The sequence below is a fragment of the Puma concolor genome, chromosome B1 (assembly GCF_028749965.1).
Source record: "Puma concolor isolate L17-30 chromosome B1, mPumCon1.1.hap2, whole genome shotgun sequence".
In the NCBI taxonomy this organism is placed as follows: domain Eukaryota; kingdom Metazoa; phylum Chordata; class Mammalia; order Carnivora; family Felidae; genus Puma; species Puma concolor.
The window spans coordinates 176,268,745-176,291,649 of NC_141670.1; the positions used below are offsets into that span (position 1 = coordinate 176,268,745).

Genomic DNA, 22,905 nt, shown 5'->3' on the forward strand with positions numbered 1-22,905 from the left:
ACAAGGGTGTTTTGTGAAGGTGAAGGAAGCTGTGTTCTCGGGAGAGTAACCACAGGAACGACAGTATAGAGACGCTGAAGTAATGCCAGGATAACGTAGACCATCAGGCTTGGAGAGCAAGTGCACAGGAGCTCAAAATGGAACTAGTTTCATCCAGTTCAGACTGACATGCCAAGACAGTAGACACCACATTCCAGAGTGAGGTTCCAGACCATCATGCAAAATTTGTAAGGGACTTGTGAAAACCAGTTTTGCTGCCTTTAGTGGACTACTCACCTTCAGCCTAAAGACGCGTTTCAAGAGGCCAAGAAAAACACTGGAGGTTAGGGTGCCGGGGGGCATACCTATGACCACTCACTCCCAAAGGGGAGGGCTGAGAGATGTCCCCACTTCTCGCCCAGGGAAAGGGGCAGTGATGAACCACTTATGGGGTGTCCCCCAGAGCTGGGGAGACAGATGTCATCAGACGCCTGAGAAATATGGAGGTTGACCGACAAGACTGGCTAGCTGCTGGGATGGAGGAGTGATGGAGAGCTGCTGTATTGCAACTGGAGTTTCACAGGGCGAAAAGTACCTGCATGTCCCCCATGGGTCAGATATGGGCCACTGGCAAGACTGAGCTGACAGAGTTTTGGTTGGTTCTGTTTGCCCCAGGTCCTGTCCAAGGGAGCTTGCTGGGCCATGGACCTTGGCAGAAAGGTATTAGAAGTGTGGCTGCATGTCCAGGAGCCATGGAAGTGACCAGCTGGAAAAAAAAAGGCATCATCCTGTGTTTAGGGAACTGTAGGTAAGATGCTCAGCGAGTACAGGTCAAGGGATGTGGGAGGGAAAGGACATCCAGGAAACTAGAAGAAGGCCTCAGAAGAAATAGGAGGGAGCTTTGTAAGCACCTGCCAAGACTGGAGAGGGTGGAACCCAATATTCAGAACAGTACTGGTCACGTAAGAACTTTCTGGCCACCTTACCTTTCCTGTATCCCCGAAGCCACAACCCTATAGGAGTCACAGCCCTACAAGGGTCTAGTGCTTGAGGTTAGGGATGGAGGGGAAGAAGTACTATGTGGTGAAAGAAGGAGAAGACAATCACATCCCCACTTCCCACAGCAGGTGCCATGCTTACAGTGAGCCCCAGCTGCGGGAGAGAAATATAAACTCAAGTTTTAATTATCACCTTAGACTGGACATATTTAATTTCTGAACTGAGAATGACTCAGTGTCCAGAGTGACTGGAGGGCTTGTCTGTGGTGATAGGGGTGACGGGAGCTGTGAGATCTGCCCTGGTTTCCATCCAAATGGGAATGAGCCCCACAACATGAGTTTGACCAAAGAGAGAAAAAAATGAAGCTGTTGTCTAACTGCACCCGATGTGCCTTATTCTTTCACTCTGACTGTTACACCAGCATAAGAGAGACACTGAAGTATCCATTCCACAAAGACGAATAAAAATTCACAGAAAATGGAAATGACCGTGATCAACTTATCTTCTCTGCAAAGTAAAAGATTGTTACAAACAAGCAGGTGAAAGAATAGGCTTTTACCTTCTTTGCCACCTCAGCCAGCAGGAGGGTCTTCCCGGTACATGGTCCGCCGTAAATGACGAGGGGGTTGATGTGCCCAGTTTTGCTCGGAAGAACATATTTATGCACTATGTTGAGAGACTCACATTTGTACTCATAGAAGGAGGCGTATGTCTTACATAATGACGAATGCTGGAGGATTTCATCGTAGAGCGTGTCAGTTTCGGTGTCAAAATTCTGTTGAACGGTTGCCTGAATTATATCGATCATGTCCTCATAAAATTGCTTACCGAGTCCTTCTATGTAATGATTTTCTATTTCTTGGGAATATCCCAGTTTCATGTCGCAATGAGTAACCGACGTGTACACTCTCAGATTAGATGACGCAACAATAGTAGGAATAAATTCATCCCTGAGTTTTATCAGCTTCTCTTGGGCTTCTGCGTCCCGCATAATCCTTGGTTCTGCTCCAGTTATATCCATGTACTTTCCCATCTCTGGGATTTTCACAAAACGTTCAATGTTAGCAATTTTCCGAATGTAGCAGACACACTTCTTTAGGAATGCTGGAGTTTGCTTTCCTAGAGCAAAGTCAAACTCGTCCTCTATCGCTGAAAGAAAACATGGCACGGGGTTTATTGTCTAGAGCAAAGGAGCGGTGGGCCTGCACTCCCAGTACCTATCTCTCTAGTCGCTGGGGGAGACTATTTAGCTTGCAGTGTGGAGCAGAGTTGTCTGTAGATTACTCTCTTGACTCCTTAATTTCCTATCTGCCTTTTCCTAAACAGCTGGGAACCTAGGGGCGCCGAGGGAGTTCAAGCCCTGCATCGGGTTCTGCGCTGGCAGTGTGGAGACTGCTTGGGATTCTCCCTCTGTCCCTCTCCCACTCATGCTTTCTCTCTCTTTCAAAATAAATAGAGAAACTTAAAAAAAAAAAAAAAGAAACAAAACATTTCAATGTGCTTGCTGGCCACAACTCCAACATCAAACAAAACCCAGAACATACATGTAGTCTATACAGTAACTATGAAGGAAGTCGGGAACTGTATTTTTAAGTGGTGCCTTTTTGTGGAACTCTCTTGATACTTTTTTCAGTAATGATAGCAATCAGTCAGAAGCGATGACTCAAGTAAAAAAGATACGTTTCTAGCCAGCAGTGTGGAGTGAGCTGTGCTATGGTCCTCAGTACATAATACAAAGGGTTTTGATCAAGCAAGTTGGTTAATGAGGCCTGGACCTTATACAATCTACATCTACTCTTCTTTTTATGGGAGTAAGAACTTACTGTAATGTAGATGAGGGAGGCTGTAAGAAACCTAGAGAAGGAGCCTTTGGCTCCTCTTTTCCGGCCATCTGTGTAACATGCCGGGGGGCACCCTGGATCAACCAGGTGCTACCTTCTGTGCGTCATGAGGAGGAAGGAGATGTCAACCTATAGCACGTATACCTAACAGATGATAACCAGAGATATGCACTGTTACCTCTGAGGCCCAGAAAACAAATCAACTGTAACCTGACATTGGTATCATTCCTATGGAAAGAATGTTTCAATCAGGAGTGTTGATTATAAAGGGATTGTAAGAAGAGATAGAGACAAACCAAGTTGGTAGAACCCATCTAAGCTTGGCTCAGGGGGGAAAAAAGAGGCTGTACATAAGAATGCCTGGTTGATGGTATAGACTTACTAAATATACCTGAATAAGTGAGTCACATGAGACAAAGAAAACTCCATAGATATATTTCTAGAAACCAAGTGTATTCTTGTGATTTGGGGGGACTTTTATTAATAATTATTGATATTTATTTGCCTATAAATATTATAAATTTCCCCAGAAAATTCTTCCCGGAGCACCATATTTGTTTTCTGTCTTTGCATTTTTCTAAATATCCTAAAGTTTAACTGGCCACAGCACCTGATGAAGATAACGTTAGGAGAGTTCCAGCCCTGGCAACTGTCATTCACGAGATATAAATCCCCAAAACTACTGTCCCTGAGACCACTCAGTTTTAATGTTCATAGTTGGACACTGTGTTGGGGTCTAGTTTACCTCTCTTCCTCTGCTGTTATTTTATGAAGGAGAAAGTGGGAGTGTGAAAAATTACATTCAGATATAAATGTATATCAGATATAAAGAGTTCACCTTCCCAGATGCTACCAAGTATTCATATTCCAACATTTCTGAAAATATTAATCTACTATATCCCCTTCAACACACCGACACTTCCCCGGCCATTCTTACTTGTGTAGACATGGTCTTAAAATGAGCTTGAAATGTAAAATAAATAAAATTGTTAGAAGCATGCATATCTTTAAGAGATGTACTCCAAGCAGAGAACAGTCCACAAGGAGTACTACATAGTATGAATATGAAGTTATTCATCTTCCTATGGTTGGCCACATGGACAGAGTTCTCTAGAGAAAATTAGGGGACAGTTTTTGCTGGTGAAATACTTGAACTGTATGATCCTAAATAAGAGGAAGCCTTCCCCAAATTGGCATCTCTTACATCACGAATAGGAAGGCTTTTGCTCTGGGCATTTTCTCCCGTTACAGCACATTTTTAGGACCAGGTTTTGTTCTTGATAAACATGAAGAACTGGAGCCTCAAAATTGGATCAAAAAGATCCCAGAGGAACAAGGATATTTGTCAATCTGTGTATTCTAAAGATAGTACTTATTCTGGCCAATTTAAATATTTTCAGAGAGACCTAAAATCAGACCTAATTTTTGATAGCTTCCAGAGAATGCATTTCTCAAAAATACTTATAATTTCCCTAAGCTTGAAATACACGTATACAGAGAGAATGGTTTCAAGTGCCTTTTAGGTTTTCATAGATTCTTTGTCACGTCATTCACAAAACCAACCTGCAAATGCATCTGCCGTTGCTTTTTCCTCAATAATTCTTCATTATCAGTTTTAAAAATAAATGTTCTATATCTGATTATTTTTACCCAGTTGTGTTTGTCCCCTGGAAACTACAGCTGACATATTCCTTCAGATCTGTGGCTTCCTGCACATCCTTTAAAAATAAAGTCTCCTGGGGCGCCTGGGTGGCTCAGTCAGTTAAGCGTCCAACTTCGGCTCAGGTCATGATCTCACGGTTCGCATGTTCAAGCCCCACGTCGGGCTCTGTGCTGACAGCTCGGAGCCTGGGGCCTGCTTCGGATTCTGTGTCTCCCTCTTTCTCTGCCCCTCCCCTGCTCATGCTCTGTCTCTGTCCGTTAATAATAAATAAATGTTAAAAAATTTTTTAAAAAAATAAAGCCTCCTTTCTGTGGCTGAGAAAGGCTGACAAGTGGGTCTCTGCTCATTTTTATTTTAAGGTTTTTGTTTTAGATTTTTATTTTATTTTAAAGTTAAATGAGATCCTGCCACCGCCTTCTTTATTTCTCAACCTCTAATGGCTTACCCGCTTACCCAGAAGAAAGCATAAGGTTCTTATTATGCTTCACCTCTGCCTCCCCAGGCCTGGCTACCTTTACCTTCTTCCTGCTCCCGGAACTTACTAAGCACATTCCTCTCTCAGGGATCTTGAATCTGGTAATCCCCCTGCCCGGAATTCTCTTAGAGTACAGCTGGCTCTGAATCCCATCATTCAGCTCAAAGTCCCTTCCTTACTGCCCACTCTATCGACATCTGAACCCCCACATCGTTCAACAAAACTAAAAGGCGACTTCCTTAACCAGACCCCGTTACTGTGTCTTGTTTATTCATCCTATGTATCCTTTCCAAAATGATCCTGTTCATTTATTTGATAACTTGCCTGTCGTTTATTTTCCCACACTAAAAAAAATAAGTTCCAGGAGAAACGGATCTGCCTTCTTATTCATTGTTGTATCCTCAGTGCCTGGCACATAGTAGGCTCTCAATGTTTGCTGAGTGAGTGAGTGAGTGAGTGCATGAATCAATGAACAGAATGAATGAATGAACTGAGAACACTGGCAGAGTTTGCTCTATTCTCTGCAGCCTCCTCTGACTTCTTTTAAAATCACATTTTCTGGAGAAGTCATCAAATTAAGTAAAGGCCCATCTGTGGGTTAAAAGAAAAGAACACTTGCCTCTCCAGGAGAAGGAAACATTTAGAAAAGTTAGATTTCATCAGGCAGTAAATGAAATGAAATTCGTAGACCCATAAAAGGGAAGCCATGAACACATCTCTTACTGATCTCTTCTTTACCAAAGATGTGTGACAGTTACCTGAGAACAGGTACCTCTTAGCTTGGCTATATTTCATTTTCCCCTTTTCATGTAACAGTTTTACAGCAGCCTTGAATATCTTCTTGATCTCATCTGATATCTCTTGCCAGGTCTTCTCATTGTTGGCTTTGGCAGAAGGCTGCATCTATGGAATTGTAAAAGGGAGATATTAGTCTTAAAATCATCAAAAGATAAGTCACTATTTAAGTGCAAGAAAAGCACTATTATTTGAAGGCCCTTTATGTGCCGATATTATGATAGGTGCCTAATGGGCCATATCTCATTGAATCCCCCTATAACCCTGAAAGTTAGAAATGATGTCCATGTTATGTGTGAATTTACCCGAATTACACAGAATTTGTTTGTTGTGCTTTCTTATTATAACAGGTATTTCCTGGGGTGCCTGGGTGGCTCAGTCGGGTAAGCGTCCGACTTCAGCCAGGTCACGATCTCGTGGTCCGTGAGTTCGAGCCCCGCGTCAGGCTCCGGGCTGATGGCTTGGAGCCTGGAGCCTGTTTCTGATTCTGTGTCTCCCTCTCTCTCTGCCCCTCCCCCGTTCATGCTCTGTCTCTCTCTGTCCCAAAAATAAAAATAAAAACGTTAAAAAAAAAAGTTAAAAAAAAATAACAGGTATTTCCTTTTTTCTTTTTTACATATTTATTTTAATTATATTGAGTTAACACAGTGTTATATTAGTTTTACACGTATGGTAGAGTGATTCAACACTTCCATACATCACCTGGTGCTCATCACAAGTGCATTCCTTAATCCCCATCATCTATTTAACCCATCCCCCCACCCACCTCCCTTCTGGTAATCATCAGTTTGTTCTCTATAGTTAAGAGTCTGTTTCTTGGTTTCTCTCTATCTCTCTCTCTCTCACTCTTCCTCTCTCTCCCACCTTCCCTCCCTCCCTGTCTTTCCCCCTCCTTCCCACCCTCTCTTTTTCCCTTTGCTCATTTGTTTTTCTTCCTAAATTCCACATGAGTAAAATATTATGGTATTTTGTATTTCTCTGACTTCACTTAACATTATACTCTCTACCTCTAGCCATGTTGTTGCTAGAGGCAAGATTTCATTTTTATGGCTGAGTAATATTCCATTGTGTATATTCCATTTTTATGGCTGAGTAGTATTCCACTGTCCAACTTCTTTATCCATTCATCAGTCAATAGACACTTGGGCTACTTCCATAGTTTGGCTATTATAAATAATGCTTCAGTAAACATAGGGATGCATGTATCCCTCCAAATTCATGTTTCTGTATTCTTGGGTAAATACCCAGTAATGCGATTGCTGGATAGTAGAGTGGTTCTATTTTTAACTTTATGAGGAACCTCCATACTGTATTCCACAGTGGCTGCACCAGTTTGCATTCCCACCAACAGCATACGAAGTTTCCCTTCTGTTTTAACCGACAACACCTGCTGTTTCTTGTGTTGGTGATTTTAACCATTAACACTAACAGGTGTGAATATCTCATATTGGTTTTGATTTGTATTTCCCTGATGATCCATGATGTCGAGCATCTTTTCATGTGTCTATTAGCCATCTGGATGTCTTCTTCAGAAAAATGTCTGTGCAGGTCTTCTGCCCATTACTTAACTAGATTACTTGTTTTCTGGGGGTTGAGTTTTATAAGTTCTTTATATACTTTGGATACCAGCCCTTTATTGGATAAGTCATTTGCAAATATCTTCTCCCATTCAGTAGGTCACCTATTAGTTTTGTTGATTGTTTCCTTCCCTGTGTAGAAGCTTTTTGTTTTGATAGAGTCCCAATAGTTTGTTTTTCCTTTTGTTTATCTCACCTCAGGGGACCTATCTAGAAAATTTGGTATAGCCAGTGTCAGAGAAATTACTCTCTGTGCTATGTTCTAGGATTTTTATGGTTTCAGTTCTCAAGTTAGGTCTTTAAAAAAATTTTTTTTTCAACGTTTATTTATTTTTGGGACAGAGAGAGACAGAGCATGAACAGGGGAGGGGCAGAGAGAGAGGGAGACACAGAATCGGAAACAGGCTCCAGGCTCCGAGCCATCAGCCCAGAGCCTGACGCGGGGCTCGAACTCACAGACCGTGAGATCGTGACCTGGCTGAAGTCGGACGCTTAACCGACTGCGCCACCCAGGCGCCCCTCAAGTTAGGTCTTTAATCCATTTTGAATTTATTTTTGTGTATGGTGCAAAAAAAAGTGGTCCAGTTTCTTTCTTTTGCATGTTGCTGTCCAGTTTTCCCAACATTATTTGTTGAAGAGACTGTCCTTTTCCCACTGGATATTCTTTCCTGCTTTGTTGAAAATTAACCATATAGTTGAAAATTAACCATATAGTTGTAGGTTTATATCTGGGGTTTCTGTTCTGTTCAATTGATCCATGGGTCTGTTTTTGTGCCAGTACCATACTGTTTTGATCACTACAGCTTTGTAATATAACTTGAAGTCCAGAATTGTGATGCCTCTAGCTTTGCTTTTCTTTTTCAAGGTTGATTTGGTTATTGGGGGTCTTTTGTGGTTCCATACAAATTTTAGAATTGTTTGTTCTAGTTTTGTGAAAAATGCTGTTGGCATTTTGATAGGGATTGCATTAAATGTGTAGATTGCTTTGGGTAGTGTAGACATTTTAACAATATTTGTTCTTCTAATCCATGAGTATGGAATGTCTTTCCTTTTCTTTGTGTCATATTCAGTTTCTTTCATTGGTTATTTATAGTTTTCAGAGTACAGGTCTTTCACCTCTTTGGTTAGGTTTATTTTTAGGTATCTTATTATTTTTGATGCAGTTGTAAATGCGATTGTTTTCTTAATTTCTCTTTCTGCTGTCCCATAATTGGTATATAGAAATGCAACAGATTTTCCTACATTGATTTTGTATCCTGTAACTTTACTGAATTTGTGTATCAGTTCTAGCAGGGTTTTGGTGGAGTCTTTCAAGTTTTCCAAATATAGTATCATGTCATCTGCAAATAGTGAAAGTCTTACTTCTTCCTTACAGATTTGGATGCCTTTTATTTCTTTTTGTTCTCTGATTCGTATGGCTAGGACTTCCAGTACTATGTTGAATAAAAGTAGTGGGAGTGGATATCCTTGTCTTGTTCCTGATCTTAGGGGAAAGGATCTCAGTTTGTCCCTCACTGAGGATATTAGCTGTGGGTTTTTCATACATAGACTTTATTATGTTGAGGTATTTTCCCTCTAAGCCTACTTTGTTATCATGAATGGATGTTGCACTTTGTCAAATGCTTTTTCTGTGTTTATTGAAATGATCATGTAGTTCTTATCCTTTCTCTTGTTAATGTGATATATTATACTGATTGATTTATGAGTATTGAACCACCGTTGCAACCCAGGAATAAATCCCACTTGAATGTGGTGAATGATTTTTTAAATGTATTATTGAATTCACTTTGCTAATATTTTATTGAGGATTTTTGCATCTTTATTCATCAGGGATATTGGCTTACAGTTTTAAATGGTGTCTTTATCTGCTTTTGGTATCAGGATAATGCTGGCCTGATAGGATGAATTTGGAAGTTTTCCTTCGATTTCTATTTTTTGGGATAGTTTGAGAAGAATAGGTATTAACCTCTTCTTTTATATGTTTGGTAGAAATCCTTTGTGAAGACTTCTGGCCCTGGACTTTTGTTTGTTGGGAGATTTTTGATTATTGATTTAATTTATTTTCTGGTTATCAGTCTCTTCAAATTTTCTAGTTCTTGTTTCAGTTTTCATAGTTTATATGCTTCTAGGAATTTATCCATTTCTTTTAGGTTGTTCGATTTGTTGGCATCTATTTTTTCATAATATTCTCTTATAATTGTATTTCTGTAGTGTCAGTTATTTCTCTCTCATTTGTGATTTTATTTATTTGAGTCCTTTTTCTTTTTCCTTGATAAGTTTGGATGCAGGTTTATCAATTTTATTGATTTTTTTTCAAAGAACCAGCTTCTTGTGTGTGTGTGTGTGTGTGTGTGTGTGTGTATTTATTTGTTTTGGTTTTTATATCATTTATTTCTGCTCTAATCTTTATTATTTCCTTCCTTATGCTGGTTTTAGGTTTCATTTGTTGTTCTTTTTCTAGTTCCTTCAGGTGTAAGATTAGGTTGTTTATTTGAGATTTTTTTTTTTGCTTCTTGAGGTATGCCTGTATTGCTATAAACTTCCCTCTTAGAACTGCCTTTACTGCATACCAAAGGTTTTGGATCATTATGTTTTCATTTTCATTTGTCTCCATATATTTTTTTATTTCCTCTTTGATTTCTTGACTGAACCATTCATTATTTACTAGCATGTTATTTAACCTCCATGTATTTGTGGTCTTTCCAAATTTTTTCTTGTGGTTGACTTCTAGTTTTATAGCATTGTGGTCAGAAAAGTTGCATGGTATGACTTTGATCTTCTTGTATTTTTTGAGGTTTGTTTTGTGGGCTAATATATGATCTATTCTGGAGAATGTTCCATGTGCACTTGAAAACATGTGTATTCTGCTGTTTTAGAATGGGATGTTCTTAATATATCTGTTAAATCCATTCAAAGCCATTGTTTCCTTTTTGATTTTCTGTTTAGATGATCTATTGATGTAAATGGGTTATTAAAGTCCCCTACTATTATTGTATTATTTGTTAGTTCCTTTATGTTTGTTATTAACTGTTTTGTGTATTTGGGTGCCTCTATGTTGGGTGCATAAGTATTTACAATTGTTATATCTTCTCGTTGGATTGTCCTCTTTATTATTACATGGTGACCTTTGACTCTTGTTACAGTCTTTTTTTTTTTTTTTTTAATTTTTTTTCAACATTTATTTATTTTTGGGACAGAGAGAGACAGAGCATGAATGGGGGAGGGGCAGAGAGAGAGGGAGACACAGAATCAGAAACAGGCTCCAGGCCCTGAGCCATCAGCCCAGAGCCTGACGCGGGGCTCGAACTCACGGACCGCGAGATTGTGACCTGGCTGAAGTCGGACGCTTAACCGACTGCGCCACCCAGGCGCCCCTACAGTCTTTTTTTTAAAGTCTGTTTTGTCCAATGGAAGTATTGCTAGTCTGGCTTTCTTTTGACATTTGTTTGCATGATAAGCATTTCTCCATTCTCTCACTTTGAGTCTGCAGGTGATTTAGGTCTAAAGTGAATCTCTTGTAGGCAACATACAGATGTGTCTTGTCTTTTTATCCATTCTGTCACTCTATGTCTTTTGATTGGAGAATTTAGTCCATTTACATTCAAAGCAATTACTGACAGTATATATTTATTGCAATTTTATTACTTGTTTTATGGTTGTTTCTGAAGATTTTCTATGATCCTTTCTTCTATTATGTTTGCCAATTTGGATTCCTTTCTCTTTATTCCTTGCATATTTATTAGTAATTTTTGATTTGTGGTTACCATTAGGTTTGTATATAACCTCTTCTGCATATAGCAGTCTATATTAAGTTGATCATCATTTAAGTTTGAACACATTCTTTTCTCTTCTCTTCCCCATGTTTTAGGTATATGTTATTATATTTTATACCCATTTTTTTGTGAATTCTTGATTGATTTTTTTACAGAAATATTCACTTTTACTGCTCTGTCACTTTTAGTCTTTCCTTCCCACTTAAAGAGACCCCTTTACTATTTCTTACAGACCTGGGTTAGTGGTTATGAAGTCCTTAATTTTTATTTGTCTGGGAAATTGTCTCTTCTCTCATTCTGAATGATAACCTTTCTGGATAGAGTATTCTTGGCTGCAGGTTTTTCCCATTCAGCACTTTGAATATATCATGCCACTCCCTTCTGGCTTGCAAAGTTCCTATTGAAAAACCTCCTGCTAGACTTACGGGTTTTCCCTTGTAAGTAACTGACTTCTTTGGTCTTGCTGCTAAAAAAATTTTTTTTTTATCACTAGATTTTATCAATTTAATTACAATATATCTTGGCGTGGGTCTGCTGTTGTTGATTTTGATGGGAGTTCTCTGTGCCTACTGGATCTGGATCTATTTTCTTCTCCAGAATAGGGGAGTTTTCAGCTATTATTCCTGCAAATAAAGTTTCTATCCCCTTTCTCTCTTCTTCTTCTGGGACTAGTTCCCTAAGTCTCTTCTTGTTTTGCATAATTCTTTTTTTTCTTTTCTTTTGTTCAGCTTGATTACTTTCCATTGCTCTGTCATCCAGGTCACTAATTCATTCCTCTGTTTCTTCCAGCCTGCTGTTCATTCCATCAAGTGTGTTTCTTATTTTGTTCATTGAGCCCTTTATCTCTGCTATGTTATTCTTTATCTCTGTGTTATGGGTTTCACTCATGTCCTCCACTCTTCTCTCAAGTCCAGTGAGTATCCTTATGATCATCGCTTTAAATTCTCTATTAGTCAGATTACTTATGTCTATTTCACTTAGATCTCTGGCTGTGGCCTTGTTCTCTTCTTTCACTTGGGATAAATTTCTCTGCCTCCTCATTTTGTCTGTCTCTTTGTGTCTGTTTCTCTGTATTAAGCAAGTCACCTGTGTCTTCTATTCTTGAAAGTAGTGACCACAAGAAGAGGTCCTGGAGTGCCCTGCAGTGCAGTGTCTCCTGTTTACCAGAACCTGGACCTTCAGAAGAGTATCCTGTGTGTGTTGCTTATGCCCTGTTGTGGTGTCTGAGTCACTTTTTCTTTCAGTGCAGTCATCTGTACTGACTCTCTGCCTGTTGTGGGTTGTTCTTTCTCTCTGTGGTGTTAGTGGAAACCAAATAGGCCATCTCTGAGGGGGTGTGCCCGCCAGGGAACTTGGGATGGGGCGTCAGTGTTAGCAAAATTTGTGCTGGGCCCCTGGGCTTACGTCAGATCCTTGACGTGCTAAGGCAGTCGGGGGCTGTGCCGCAGGGTGGCCAGGGATGGGAGGCTAGGTGGGGGGTGTGGTGACGGCGAGGCACATCTGGGTCTGGTGCTAGAGGGTGGCTGAGGGCACATGGCTGGGCATGGCATGGTGGCAGCTGTGGGCCAGGCAGCGGCAGGGTGTGCAGAACTTGGTTTTAACAAAATTTTCCCTGAGCTCAAGGTGAGGCTAGTGGGCCAGTCCTCAGGAGAACTCATGGGTATGGTGCACTGCTAGCAGATTAGGCAGCAAGTGTCTCTTGGGTTTTGATACAAATTTCATAAAAAACTGATCTCTTCAATATCCTCTAAAGAGAACCGAAAGTTAAAAGAGAGGTGCTCATATGTTTCCATTCGTCTTTAGTTGTTTCTTCTTCGTTTGTTTTTATGATTCTCTAGGCAATCGAATGGGAGGACTGCCTACCAAACAAGTAACATTTATAGAGTCTTGGTGATAATCTTATTCACACATTAAAATTTTGTTAAATTTTAATTTAACAAAAATTTATGCAGAAATACCTGCATGGGTGGGGTTTAGAGAATAACTTAAGTTCCCCTGGAGGATCTTAAAATCAAATGACAAAGGAGCATCTAAAGCCAATTAAATAGTAACATATGAGCAAGTGCTCCCAAACCACTATGTAAACCTGGTGTCCTGAGGTATTATGTCTTTTGATATCTACATTTACCAGCAACTACATTTCCTCCTGGCATATATATTTAACTGAGGAATGGCTTGGATATGCCCTAATACTCCCATCCACAGAAGCAAGAATCTTGCAGCTAATTACTTTGAATAGTGCATGGAGGGGGACGAAGAAAATGAAGGATCCTGACATGATTCCATATCGCGTGGAGAAAATGCTTTATGTTAAATACCAGGATGACAAATACATACAGTTCTTGAATGAAGAATTGTCGCTAAGCCAGGGCTGTCGTCCTCTCAGAGATGCCTGAGCACCAAATATATCAAGGATGTTCTCTTCGGAAGAGGGATGGATATCTATGCCTTCTTTAAGTTGAAAACAATGTGTTTTTTTTAATTACGTAGGCCCCACACCTAATGCGGGGCTTGAACTCGTGACCCTGAGATCAAGAGTTGCATGCTTTACTGACTGAGCCAGCTGGGCACCACCATGCCTTCTTTTCAATCTGTCTAGGAATCCTTAATAAGGAATAGGCCCATCCATTTTCTCTTCCTCCTTTATTCTGTTTCAGGGGACACATAGTAGATACATTTAGGAGCCAAACTGGAGAGGAGACAATGATAACTGTTTGCATCATGAATCAACCTCACTTGAAGATTCTACACGATATACAAGAATATAAGTTACGTATGAAATGTTTCAGGACAGTTACTGAATTAATGAGAGACTATAATAGCTGTGCGAACTTTAAAAAGACACCCCCCCAAAGAAACTTCCACAAATCGAAAATACAACTGTGAACTTGAAAATTTTATGCATGAACAGAGTGGACACAGCTGAAGAAAAAAACTACTGAGTTGGAAAAGACCTAAAATAATCTGGAAAGCAGCATGGAGAGCTAAGGGAATTGATAATATAAAAGAGAATCAGGAGACATGGAAGCTAGACTGAAGTGGTCCAGTGTAAATCCAATTATAGAGTAAAACAGAAAGAACAGAGGACATAGAGGAAAAACATTATTTGATAAGATGATAGCTGAGAATTTTCCAGAACAGATAGAATACATAAATTCACACATAGAGGATGTATGACATATATCATTCAGAATAACATAGGCACGTTATGGCAAAATGGGAAAAATAAAAATATTTTCAGATGAACAGAGTTTATCACTAAGAGACCTCCATTAATGGAACTTCTGAAGGTATACTTGAGAAAGAACCCCAGGAGGAAAGTCTGAGAGGCCAAAAAAGAAAGGTAAGTAAAAATTGGAAAGTTTCAGGGTGCCTGAGTGGCTCAGTCCATTAAGCATCCAACTGTTGCTTTCAGCTCGGTTATGATCTCACAGTTTGTGGGTTCGATCCCTGTGTCAGGCTCTGCACTGACAGTATGGAGCCTGCTTGGGATTCTCTCTTTCTCTCTCTCTCTCTCTCTCTCAAATAAAATAAACTTAAAAAAATGGGAAAGTTTCTTAGCTTTGGATTGTGTTGTTCAAAAGAAATGTAGGGTCCAGGGCAGAATAATTTTCTGTCTACTGTGCCTTTTCTGTGGAGGGAAGCATCTCTGGATGATGAACAGTGGAGAGTAATGGACACATGTATACCTTGGAGAGAAAGATAACTCACTGCATTTTTATTGCTTTGCAGCATTTCTGACTTAGGTCTGAGGTAATAAGCCGCTGGCACCGAGTTCTCATCACGACAGTACCACTCTTCCAGGAGTTTCGTCTCCAGCTTCGCCTCTATGGCAGCATCCAAGATCATTTCAAACTCCGAGGCTTCGACTTCTCCGGGGATTCGGATGTTCCCATATTTTTCTCCTAATAGTCCCTGTGTATCCACAAAAAAGTTCAGGTTAGTGTATCACCAAGAAAATTTATTCTGTCGTATTCACATCCTGTAGCTACTTGATAAATAATAAATAGACACCAGGTACATTGTTCCATCAGTTGTTTTCTTTTAATCACGGCAGATACTTTTTTCCCCATGGATTATTTAATAAGTAAAATCAGATCGTTTATATTGTAATCATAATAAATTCATATACTGAGAATTGAGATTGCATATCATATTAGGCAAATTTAACATACAGAATTTTGTCGCAAATTTATTTTCCCAAAGTTTACATGATACAGCAAAAGTTGTTCTATTCTGACGTTTTTTGTTTGTTCATGACAAAGAAAAATGACATGCTGCACTCTATGAAATATCAAACATGTAAACTCCCAAACAAAAAATTGCCTTGTGAAGAGTAAACAGTATATGATTCTAAGCCCCAGATTAACACAGCTACAAATGCAAGTAGGAAATCATTGAATGCAATGCTACTGTGGACCCCACTATAACTAAAAACAATTCAAAATGTAAACAGGACACAATTTTCTTCTTACGAAATTCCCAAAGAAAAACATGCTCAGTGTTATGTGAAGGTGTGAGGGGAGCCTGGGTGGCTCAGTTGGTTAAGTGTCCAACTTTGGCTCAGGTCATGATCTCACAGTTCGGTTCATGAGTTTGAGGCTGGCTTTGAGTTCTGTGCTGATAGCTCAGAGCTTGGAGCCTGCTTCAGATTCTATGTCTCTCTCTCTGCCCTTCCCTGCTTTCACTCTGTCTCTCTCTCTCAAAAATAAATAATAAACATTAAAAAAAAAAAGGTGTGAGAAGATACCCACATAGCCTTGACAGGGGTATAAATTGATACAACATTTCACTGAAATATTTGATTCAGGCAGAATGTATTAAAAGCCTTAAAAATCTATATAACTTTCATCTTGGCAATTTTTCTTCTGCAAAATTGTCTTTAGAAGATAATTAAGGTTGTACATATAAAGACTTCCCAGAATATTTATGCCGATACTGTTTTAAAAGGAAAGAATTGGCATAACAACCTAAGTGTCCTGCCCATGGGAACATTTAAATAAACTCTGGGACCTCTGTTCAAAGGATGCAGCAAGTCATATTCTAGAACTGTATTGATGTAAAAAGGTTATTTTTTTCTTTTTCAAGTTTTTGTTTAAATTCCAGTTAGTTAACATATAGGGTAATGTTAGTTTCATGTGTAGAATTTAGTGATTCATCACTTACATAACACCCAGTGCTTATCACAAGAGCCCTCCTTAATGCCCATCACCCATTTAATGCATCCCCCCGTCCCCCCTCCCCTCCCATAACCCCCGGTTTGTTCTCTACAGTTAAGAGTCTGTTTTCTGATTTGCCTCTCTTTTTTCTTTTTTCCCCTATGTTCATCTGTTTTGTTTCTTCAGTTCCACTTTTGAGTGAAATCATATGGTATTTGTCTTTCTCTGACTGACTTATTTCACTTAGCATAATACTTTCTAGCTCCATCCACATCATTGCAAATGGGAAGATTTCATTCTTTTTTATGACTGAGCAATATTCCATGGTGTATATGTACCACGTATTCTTTATCCATTCATCGGTCGATGGACACTTGGGCTCTTCCATAATTCGGCTATTGTTGATGGTGCTGCTATAAACGTTGGGGTGCATGTATCCCTTCGAATCAGTACTTTTGTATCCTTTGGGTAAATACCTAGTAGTGCAATCGCTGAATTGTAGAAGATGTTTATAATATTAAGTGAAAAGGGAAGTTACAAAACAGTATGTATAAGATGATTCTAATGTTTTATATATATATTACATATATATACAAGAGAAGATTGTGTATATGTATATACAAACATACATATACATGTAAGAAAGGTTTTATAAGAATGCACAGAAGTATTATCAATTATTACCTTTGGGTGACTTTAAATTTACTTAGATTGTTTTATGAACTTCTTGGGTTTTTTTTAAAGTTTATTTATATTTTGTAGTGATCTCTACACCCAACATGGGGCTCGAACTCACAACCTTGAGATCAAGAGTTGCATGCTCTACCAACTGAGCCATCCAGGCACCCCTGAACTTACCGCTTTTTTATTAAGAATTTGTGTGCACATTATTACTTTGTAATGAGAAAAACAACAAGGATTAAAAATTCTTGAGGCGCCTGGGTCCTTTGGAAGGGCCTCAGTCGGTTCAACGTCCGACTCCGGCTCAGGTCATGATCTCACAGTTCGTGAGTTCGAGTCCTGTGTCGTGCTCTATGCTGACAGCTCAGAGCCTGGAGCCTGCTTCAAATTCTGTCACTCCCTCTCTCTCTCTCTCTCTGCCTCTCCCCTTCTCATGCTCTCTCTGTCTCTCAAAAATGAATAATAAACATTAAAAAAATTTTAAAAAGTTCTTAAACCTAGTGATGCGGTCTATCCTGCTTTGTGGAACCATACTTCCAAGCTCCTCTAAATGTCTGCTTAAGCTTGCGGTTCTTGCAGTGTGGTCCTCAGACAAGTAGCCTTGGCAACACCTGGGGACTGACTAGGCCTGCAAATTCTCACGTCCCATCCCAGACCTACTCGTCAGAAACTCTGGGGGTAGGGCCGAGCAGTCTGTGTTTTCGCAGGCCCTCCAGGTGCATGAACCACTGGCTTAAGCTAGTAAAAATGTTAGCTTCTCTAGCATCTGGTGTTCCAATTACTTTTCAGTCTTATCTAGTAGCAACAAGGAAGGAACATAATGAAACTCCACGACAAATCTATGCTATCCAAGACAAGTTTGTCTGCTTTATAGAATCCATGGAAAGATTTCTCCTTAATCCGTGGGCACCTTCATCCTTTCCTCCTGTTGACTAGTACCTTAACCCTAAACTTCAAGCCTCGTTTACCCATTGGAATGTGAATTGTGGTTTGGCTTCTGACCTTGGTCCACTTCTGAACTACCTCTACTGCTTATCACTGCAGTATCCAGAGTGTCATCTCATACAGGCAGGTGAGAGAATTAAAGTCCTGGTACATCAAAGTCCCAACTAAATTCCTAACCTAAACTCTGTTACAAGATGGTAAGCCCCATAAGGACTGAGGCCCGAGGTGTTGCTTCCTAGCACATAGAAAACATATGTATTTTTAAAACCCTATTTATTGAATAAATGAATGAACCAAGGTAGAGAAAGAAATCTTTAGACTTCGCTCTCTTCTCAGCTGAAGCTTCTTCTTGTGTTCAGAGGTAATATTTCAGCTCTCAACAGGGGGACTAACAATTTGGGAAGGTACCAGTCTTGTCTGCAACCTTCGTTTCAGCCTGTGATCTTTTAATAATTCCTGTCTACCCGCATTCCTGGTTGGGCCATGCCCTGTCTCCTTGGGACATAATCTGTCTCATCTAATTGGCTTACTCAAGCTGATTGTGGCTAACTGAACTCACCTTTTCAAGCTCAGGTTTTCTCAGTACTAGCCTCAAAGGCCAGAGAGGAGGAAGACACAACCCGCTCGTCCTCTTTGGCTGCATAAAGGTCCTTTGGAAGGGCCTTGAATGGAGGGACACCACCACTTTATTATTTTAGCATGGTAAACAAGGGTCTTGGGAGGGTTCTGTTGACATAAGGGTGTTCTAACTTCGACTCACTGTATCAGCTTGAAGGCCACATGGGAACACTTTCATTATAATCTGCATTTGTTTTGGGCTATTCTTGACAACAGGCTGTAGGCAACAAAAATAATGTTATTTTGAGTTGCTTCTCACTTTCTATTTTGTGAAGGAATAATTGACATACAATGTTGCAGTAGTTTCGGCTGTACAGCATAGTGATTCAATATTTGTACACATTACAAAATGGTCACCACAATAAGTCTGGTTACCATCTGCCACCATACAAAGTTGTTAGAATATTATTGACTGTGTTCCCTATGTTGTACGTTATATCCCCGTATCTTATTTATTTTATACCTGGTAGCTTGTAAGTCTCAATCCCCTTCACCCATTTCATCTACCCCCTCACCTCCCTCCCCTCTGGCAACCATCATTTTATTCTCACTTTCAGCGTTCCTCTTCTAAAATCCCTGATGTTAAACTTGGATAAATGAGCAGGTATGACTTCTCATTCTGCCACAGATACAGAAGGAGATGACATTTTTAAGGCTAACCAGCCTGAGGATTATCCTATTCCTGTTGGCTAGTCTGGATAAGGGTAGTCAACATCTTTAGTCAGGGCTCTCTGTCATGAGGAGTGAGGTTTTAGTGCTGGGATGAGCTACCTAGAAAACCCATATGGGCAAAATAGAGAATACACAGACTTCTAAGCAGTAGCCACTGGAGGAATCCAAAAAGACATTCAGTGGAGTCTGGCCATGGGTGGAGGGTATGGAGGACAGCCAGAAAATTAAATATGGGGTTAATTGACACTTCTCCAGCTAGCGGTCGATGAAGTCCAAGAATAACATGGACCCAGCTATCAAGGTCCAGGGCAGGACTGGCTGGATCTGGGATATGGAGTCAGAAAGAGGACAAATAATGGCTTAGCAAAGCAAGATGGTGTCCTAGCACATGACCATCATCACTGCACTAGCCATGAACTAACTCCTGGCTCTTTATCTTTCTGCCCTAACTAAGGCTGGTTCCAGAGCCTAGGGCCGGGTCACATCTATGGATCGGTTTCTAAAATGTGTGCCATGGATTACCCACACCTGGATCACTCAGGGTGCTTGTTAAAATGTACATTTCAAGATCACTTCTCAGACCTGAAGAACACTGTGGTTGGCAGCCCAGGAATATGCATTTTCAAATGAGATCGCAAATGAATCTAGAATTTGAGAACCACTTCTATGGGCAATGCATATGAGTAATGGTTAGCAAGCACTGAAGGGGCAGGATGGGGAACACGGCAGGTCAACAGAAAAATCGAAGGCTATTCAAAAATAATTATTTGAGTGGAATAGCTGGCACCAAATACTACAATTACTGGATCGATATAGTAAGGCAAAATGTTTTTTAGAGGAGAGATACTGAAGAAGAAAAAATATCCTCATCCAATTCAAATAGCAAATGTATATCGAGCACCTACTATATATAAAATGGTAATACAGAACTTCAGAAAAGTAATGATGTGCTACAGGCTTAGAGTTTCTTATTGGATTGTTCTCCCCAAGTCTTTTCCTTCTATTGATTCTTCCTTTAGGTGGAATGCTCATAAATCATGAAGCAGTTACTTTTCAGGAGTCCAGGACAGGATTCTGTCTTAGTCTTATCTTGCTATTTCAGAAATAGCAAAAAGAGAAATAGCAAAAGAGAATTTTGCCACCACATTTTTCAGGAAGACTTTATGGGGTTCTATGTGGCTATAGTTTCAAGGTAACTCACAAAGCATGCCTATATCTACCAGGGATGGACACAATCAATTTGGAGTCGGTTAATCTGGTTGCAAAGTCCAGTACATATGGTTGATGGCTCAGAGTGGGGGTAGAGATACAGGACCATACTTAGGAGGCTAGCAGTCAGATTTGAGGTGGCAAGATGGAGTCCATCTTGGTTTTCTAATCCGATGATTCCTTAGCTCTGTAGTCACAGGCAGTATCCATGAATGACTTCAGAAACTATGAGCAAGAGTCCACCGGCAATAGAATATTCACTAACCCGTCCATATCCTTCTGGCCCCAGTGCTCAAAAGCTCATTTTTTGCTTAGTTAAATCAAATTTGCCCATGTGTGGGAGAAATTTGGTGGCAAGTTGAGGGACTACATTGGGTTTTGCGTTGAGGTCCATTTTTTTTTATTTTTTATTATTTTTTTTAACGTTTATTTATTTTTGAGACAGAGACAGAGCATGAACGGGGGAGGGGCAGAGAGAGAGGGAGACACAGAATCGGAAGCAGGCTCCAGGCTCTGAGCCATCAGCCCAGAGCCTGACGCGGGGCTCGAATTCACGGGCTGTGAGATCGTGACCTGAGCCGAAGTCAGACGCTTAGCCAACTGAGCCACCCAGGCGCCCCGAGGTCCATTTTTTTAAACTACACTATATAGATCAATCTACCTGTGTGACCCTGTATGGAAGAAACGCATCATGTCTGAAATAATTTTTAACCTTTTATTGAATTGCTTAACACACTGTCAATATACATATGAACATAAATCTATGGAATTTCTCCTGTCTGCAGAATCACCATAATCACCTCTCCCACCCCCTAATCAAATGTGAATACATTTAAATTGCCCATTGTTCAACACTGAAGATAGGTAGGTGGAAACAATCCAGTTGAATTGTCAAATAGAATCTGGGAGTTGAGTTCATTTGTCTGAACAGCCTAAGATAATCTTCTACTATTTTCAAGGTAGTTTCTGCATGTAAAATCCTAGCATAAGAAATACTTCAAAACAGATGCTTTAGAACTAGATAGAGGTGATGGCTGCACAACACTGTAAATGTACTAAATCGTTCCACTGAATCGTTCACATTAAAGTGGTTAATTTTATGTTCTGTGAATTTCACCTCAAGTGAAAAAAGGAATGTTTTCTGAATTTTTCAGTTCTTTGCAACCAGGAACTTGAATGTAAAAGGACTCTACTTTTTGTAGCTCCCTTTCTTTATGCGCTGATATAGATACATCTAATCCCATTGCGTTTAAAGGCTTAGAACATTTTCTTTCCTTTTCGTTGATGTTTCTTTTCTACTGGGCAAACACTGATCCCCACCCCCACCTCCCTCTGCTCTTCAGGTGCACTTGGTTCTCCCTGGGCTTGCAACTGAGAATCCTTGGGCTCTGAGTCTGATGGTATGCAGCTTATATTGTAATGGAAAGAACAGAGGGACTGAAATATTGTTAAAGGTGTCAGTAAGCTCAGTGTGTCTTTTACTCTGTTGTGGGGTGCCAGGAAAGGCATGTGAAGGCAGTCTTTTTGGGGTTATGGGTGAGATGCCTTGTAGGCAGGTGGACGACTGCTCTGGGCTGCTATTTATGAGCCAAAACTCACGGGGGCAACTGGAAGGGAAAGGAGAGATCTTCCCCACACTGGCGCTATCACAGGCGGAAGCAATACTCCATAAATGCCCTGTGACTAACCCAGTCACTAATGTAAGGCAGGTGCAACTCTTCCTTCCTTCTGTAAGATTCCCTTTTATTTCTTAAAATAAAACCCACATTCATATACACAACTTCCCCTCAGGATTCTGTGAGGTAGGTAGAATCGCAGAAGAAAACCCCATCTCACAGACCTCCACTGGCTTGCCCACGACTACCTCTCTAAGAAGACGTTCAAGTACCGGCAGTCGAACATGGGGCTTTTCAGTCTTTCTACTTCATCAGGTTACCGTGCTATGCTCCCTAACAGCGCCTCCCAGTGGCCGATTTGCCCGTGATGGCTCTTCCGGCCAGTGCCCTTGGCAGGGCCACCATCCACGGCCACGCAGTCTGTGTGCAGCACACCCCCAGGGGGCACTGTTCACAAGGACTGCAGCATGTTCAGTGTTATGGCCCTGGCTGTTGGTATTCTTTTTATCGGATGTATTGTTGGGTGGGGGGACAAGCACGGTCACGATGTATTCCCAGGAGCTCATAGCCAACCTTCAGAGAGCTCTGCTGTTGAGTGGGGCCCCAAAACCAAAGGGTCAGTACCTGCTTTCCATACTTAATAGTATTTTATTTTCTCAATGCTTTTTTGACGTCAACAGGCAACTTTACAACTGACTTTTACATTTTTTAACATAAACGTAATATAAAGTACTTTATTTAGAAGTGAATTGCAACTCTAATTACTCAAGCATGACATTTCATATGTCATAAGAGGCAAGAGTAAATGCAGAGAAGAGAATGTGACGGTTAATTTTATGTGTCAACTTGACTGGACCGTGAGGTGCCCAGGTGTTTGACCAAATGTTATTTCTGGGTGTGTCC

The 22,905-nt window shown here is 40.3% G+C and overlaps 1 protein-coding gene across 2 annotated transcripts in view; it reads right to left on the bottom strand.

Annotated features, from left to right (window-relative positions):
• The window catches only part of NWD2 (NACHT and WD repeat domain containing 2), a 184,890-nt gene that overhangs the window by 9,361 nt on the left and 152,624 nt on the right, over positions 1-22,905 (bottom strand). For both annotated transcript variants that reach the window (XM_025922342.2, XM_086705255.1), the window contains 3 exons: positions 14,814-15,017; positions 5,716-5,860; positions 1,538-2,127 (listed from right to left, as the gene is read on the bottom strand). In XM_025922342.2, coding sequence (XP_025778127.1) covers positions 1,538-2,127; positions 5,716-5,860; positions 14,814-15,017 — 939 coding nt within the window. The remainder of the gene's footprint in view (positions 1-1,537; positions 2,128-5,715; positions 5,861-14,813; positions 15,018-22,905) is intronic.